At 41.9% G+C, this 5,444-nt stretch overlaps 1 protein-coding gene across 1 annotated transcript in view; it reads left to right on the forward strand.

The window, feature by feature from the left end:
- The first annotated feature begins 1,824 nt into the window (after nucleotides 1-1,824).
- The window catches only part of GYG1 (glycogenin 1), a 9,855-nt gene continuing 6,235 nt past the window's right edge, over nucleotides 1,825-5,444 (forward strand). Inside the window, exons 1-2 of the mRNA XM_010182970.1 lie at nucleotides 1,825-2,022; nucleotides 2,454-2,616. Of these exons, the coding sequence (XP_010181272.1) occupies nucleotides 1,927-2,022; nucleotides 2,454-2,616 (259 nt within the window). The 5' untranslated portion in view covers nucleotides 1,825-1,926. The remainder of the gene's footprint in view (nucleotides 2,023-2,453; nucleotides 2,617-5,444) is intronic.

A 5,444-nucleotide genomic window follows, 5' to 3' on the forward strand; every position in this document is an offset into this window, starting at 1 on the left:
GAAGTTTTAAAAACAGAAGTTAAATTCCTTAATAGTAACCTTCCAAAACTCTGCTAGCTTAACAGATACAAATTTAGCTTTTACTATCTAGAATTCTGTAAGTTCCTCAAACATGAAACTGTTTTGTGCATTTGTTTTTCTTTCTTCCAAAAACTAACAAAAACTTTGTAGTTAAAGCACTAAACTGTGATTTGATACAGATATTTCAACTGGATCTCTGCTCTTTCATAGTCCTATGTAGAACTGTCCAATAATACAATATTGCCGGTGTGTTCATTAGCACTGTGTGTGTGCATGTGGAGATGGGAGTAGGGGATCGCTATTTATTTGTCTTGCAGGAGCATTCCAGATTGAGATAATGTAACACAAGCTCTCTTGAAATCTAGCAGATACTTCAGATAAAATTTATCACGAGAGAAGAAAATGAGCAGAACTAAAGTAGCACCAAGTATGTCAAATCAGCAGATCAACAGAGGCATCTAATGAGGTCACCCCAGTACAACAAATGAAGTTAACAGGCAATGCTTCCTGCAGCCTCTCTAGAATAGGCTCGGTATGGAGCGGACTGGGTGCTCTTAGCGCTTGTAAGAGGAGGGCAAAAAAACCAATTAACCTAATAGCTACATGAACTACAGACAATAGGTCAAGATCCTCTACATGGGGCTGAAAAGATCTGTTTATAGAGATGGTAGAGAAAGAGAAGTGGCTCAATAATAAATGGAGTGACTCTCCCTGGAGTCTCTTGGCAGCTAAAGGACCTTATCAATATAAAGATGTTACATATATGAACATCCATTCTAGCCTATTAGGTGAGTGTGCACTTTTAAGATGAATCCTAAATGTGTTTATGTGCTAGTGTAAGTCAGCTAGTACCCTGCTCTTAGACCAGTGATGCCTTCCAACCTAATGGTGTAACTGTTACTTGCATTTCTCACTCTGTATCTGCTGACAAGATACATGCAAGTGTCATTACCAGACTGTCAGTATAAGGACAGCCTTGCAAGGCAGAGTCCTAAAACTCATTTGCAAGCTCTGTGACTCAAATTATATCAATAATTGCTGACTATTCAAGATACACTGTGGAATAGTGAGACTTCACAGATGCTTCATATTTTAAGCAGCATGAACTCCTCAGCCTCTCTGTAACTAATGGTAATGCTTGACTGATGGCAAAGCAGAGGTTGGAGATATGCCACAAAATTTCACTATGCTGTCTGAAAGTCTAGGTGTCTCCCTTAGGTAAACGTGATACGGGGTCAAAACACTGCTGTACCCACCGCCATGAGTAAGCGAGTCTTTAACACTTTATGGGGTAAAAAACGATTTAGCAACTGGATCTAGTCAGATGCTCCCAACAGTCACAAATCTAGAACAGTGTTGGCATAAGTATTGCATAAAACTTCTGTTTCAGCTGTTCAGGATTCAGCTGCTGTCCTGCTCAAGCTGCTCTAAGAGCTTTCAATTTCTTAATTACCTGCTCAATTAAGTTAATTAAGACTATTAACTTGCCAAAAATCAGAGTCTGGCTGAAAAAAAAGCTGTGTGGAAAGTTTGTACTACATAGCCGTAAGGTACTGGACTTGGTAGCAATGACAACTAAAACCCTGTTGGGAGAAGAAAAAAACAACAAAAACAAACCCCTAAACTTCTTTGTTGCCTGAAATGCACCCATTACTAACTAGGACCCTCGAGGCAGATGGGTGTGCTTGTGTATTCCAGCACACGCGGTCAACTCTCTCTGATGAAATAAGGTTGCCAGGTCCTTGTGACTCCGCTTCTCTTTAGGGAATCTGTCTCCTGCTGGAAAAACAGCAGAAGTAAATGTTGGCAACTGGCTCTTTCCCCAGGAGAGTGCTGGAAAAAGTCTTTGATGAAGTCATATTGGTAAACGTCTTGGATAGTGGGGATTCAGCGCACTTGGCATTAATGAAGAGACCCGAGCTGGGTGTCACACTAACAAAGCTTCACTGCTGGGAACTGACACAGTTTTCTAAGTGCGTTTTCATGGATGCAGACACAATGGTAGGTGGCCATGTCTCATGGTGCCTCTTCATGACCTGGCACAGGGGTTGTTGGATTTTTTTGGTTTTTTTGGGTTGTTTTTAGTTTTGTGGTTTGGGGTTTTGGGTTGGTTTGTTTTTTGTGGTTTTTTATTCTTGGGGGGGGTGGGGGGGGGTTGGTGGTTTATTTTCTTTTTTTAAGAGGAGGGGTAATAGAGGCTTGTTCGCTGTTTAGAGTAGTAACTCTAAAAATATATGTGCCTATTTAATCTAAATAAATTGTAATGTAGTCTGTGTGGACTATCTCCATAAAGTATTGTCTTGTATAAGAGAAGAGCATCGATATGAGAACTTCCTTTCATGTCTTAAGGTAGATGTCAAAACCCATTAAATCATGATACCCCAATTCCTAACCTCAAAAACAAATCAATTTTTTACCCCTTTCACAACTAGGTTTTGTCAAATATTGATGAGCTTTTTGAGAGAGAAGAGCTGTCTGCAGCACCAGATCCAGGCTGGCCTGACTGTTTTAATTCTGGAGTTTTTGTTTACCGACCTTCCATTGAAACATACAATCAGCTGTTACAGTTTGCCACAGAGAAAGGCAGCTTTGATGGTATGTATTGATTTGTATTGCAATATAAGTTAGATCAAAATAGTAGTAGTGGTTGGGATGGATCAGTAACTACATGTGTGTCATGAGGACTCTGTATGACAGAACTCTGAACTCGTCGTAACTACACAAGAAGTATATCCCTCTCGTAATGGAGGCTATCACTACAATATGTAGTAAAACTACTCTTTTTGGACTCTGTGAAATAAAAACCGTAAGAGTTTGGCCTTCAAACTTGCAACTGTAAGCTCTGGCAAAGTAGAATCACGTAACAGGAACTCCTAAGATGTAGCAAGCACAGTGCGCGCATTAGCAAATGAAATCGCAGCCCTATGCTTCACGAATTCCTGACACACAGAGCTTGAATGTTCTGTGCTAATTCAAGTCGCCTTGGAAAAAGTAGTACTGATCAACTTCAGTGCAGCTTTCAGAGAAACAAACATTTGAAGATGCAACTATTTCTTCATATGCTACGTGATAGCTTCCTGTCATTATCGGGGTGGTGACAGTCTTTGTCTCCAGTATCAAGTGCACGTAGCCTTGGCTGGTCCCCACTGTAGGTCACTTGGGATTGGCCACTGTGCCAGATTTAAGCCTGAGCAGCCAAGTTCTGCTGTCCTGCAAGTCTCCTTACCAATCTGTTACCATTGCAGTAAGCGCACATGCTGCTCAAAGACTGCTAGAGCTAAAGGGTTCTGAGTGACTGTCGCCGTCTCCTGTCACTAAATATCATTGTCTAACTACAGTGATACAAAGCAAAGTCTAACTGGAAAAAGCTACAGAAAAATACATAAATAAGACCACAAAACGGAAGTCTTAATAGAAGGTAATTAGCCAACCCGTTGACTTACCGTTCAGTACTTTGTCAAAAGTAAAAATTCGAGGCATCACGCCTAGTCTGCACAATAATCCCTGTTCTGTGTGGACTCCTATCTGTGGCCTCCTAAAGGACATTATTCGCAGTTCAATGCTTAATGCTCCCATAGGAATAAACTCTAGTGAAAATGAGCACTGCAGTGTAATGAAGGGTCTGTCTGTCCCTCGCTGCTGACAAGATAGCAGTTGGTAGCTTTGGGAGGGCTCTCAAATGTTGGGTGTAAATTGATCCCCAGCTATGGCAAAAGCTGTAGTGTGGTGCTGAATGTCTGCATTTTAAAACCACAAACCAATCCCAATAAACAAACCATTAAACAAAAATCCCAAACCAACCCGCATCTTTGTGCAAACTGACTGTGGAGCAGCTCCAGGAACATCTGAGACTTGATGTTTTTCTCCTCTGGGCTTTGTGCTTGACTGCTAGCAGACCCCATCTTCTGGGTCTAAGGCCCTGTCCTTTAACAGCATAGCACTGCTCACACAATATTCTTTCTGACTTGAAAGCTAAAGCGACGCAACGGTGGCAAAATTTCCTCAGTGCCCTAAACACAAAGCAGTTGTTGCAGCTCTTAACAGCAAAAGCGGCGGGCTAATGGTTTAGGTACCAAATTGCTGGAACTGTAATTTGTAGTTCAGCTTTAAAATTTATTCAGTTTTTATTAAATGGTAGCACTGATCTCAGTAGTGAGGCCATGGAGACTTACACTACCTGCATAAGCTGCTGCTGAGCTCATCATCTTGGTGGGGAGAAAAGCAATTTAAACTTAAATTGATCTAGACAACAATAAAAGTTCCTAGGAAACTTTTTATAAGAGAAAGACCTGTGAAGGGTCACTGCCCCTAATAGGGATGCAAACTCAACAACAAGCTGCCAAGCTATGCACAACTGAAGTCAAGCTCTAAGCACCCCTTCTGCAGTAGTAGAGTGCAAGGCTTTCCAGAGTATTTCACGAAGCAGACAGATGCGTCCTGTGTAATGCAGTTGTCCAGAAACTTAAGTAACCAACTACTTTGTCTATTTGAACTTCACCTTTCTAGATAGTGAGGAATATGTCATGCAGTAATTCCAGATACCATCTAAAAGTAGTGCGGGGGTGGGGGGCAGGCAGGGAGCGAGTTTGGTTTTAAAAGAAGTCTAATAGTAATGATACCTTAAGAACGCTGCTATTGCTTTTGCAGTCCTCTGGTTCTTTAGGCTGGGATCTAAAATGATCACTGTTGCGTGTAAAGATGTAACGTGTCAGGGCCGTAGCTGTAGATGAGTAGCTGAGGTAGCTACTGCCTGGATCTCGCACCTTATGTCTAAGGCCCGGTTCACAGAACAAGAGCACTGCTGAATCTGAACTAGGACAGCCAAGTGCCACTTTGTGGCTGCTTTGGCACAAATGCATGGGATCTGGAAAAGAAGCCAAGTCTGTAAAACAATCTGACTGCTAAAAAGTCCTGTGGATTAAGTTAAATACCTTGTTGCTGGCCCTTATGAGCATCTGTTCGGAGAGGGCATCCCAGACTTTCTTCTTTTGGGTGATCTTACTGTTGACGTTGCATTCTTCAGACAGCATTAAGTTAGGAGCTAAAATGAAACACAGCTGAGTGAAGACCAGAGGGCTTATCTGGTTTCTTTGAGTCTGTTCTCCTGTGATAGGCACAGCCTTTTCCAAAGTGCTTTCCTTCCTTTATAGATTGAGAGACAAGTCAGAGGTCTGAAATTACTAGACCGAGTCCCTCGGCGATTTCTCACTCCGCAATCTGCGTGTACGCTGACAGCCGTAACAGGATACTCCAGAATTTATATTTGTCAGTGTGCTGTCTGTACATCTGCGTTTATGCCTCGTGTCGAAATACTTCAGTTGCAAAATGCAAATTCTGCTCAAGCAGCAGTGAGGATATAAACCTTAGTGCTGCCCTAAAGGCAATCGTAGGCCAATAAAAATCCCCTTTCCTCAGTCAGCAGG

Source organism: Mesitornis unicolor, unplaced genomic scaffold (genome assembly GCF_000695765.1).
Source record: "Mesitornis unicolor isolate BGI_N332 unplaced genomic scaffold, ASM69576v1 scaffold36400, whole genome shotgun sequence".
Lineage (NCBI taxonomy): Eukaryota > Metazoa > Chordata > Aves > Mesitornithiformes > Mesitornithidae > Mesitornis > Mesitornis unicolor.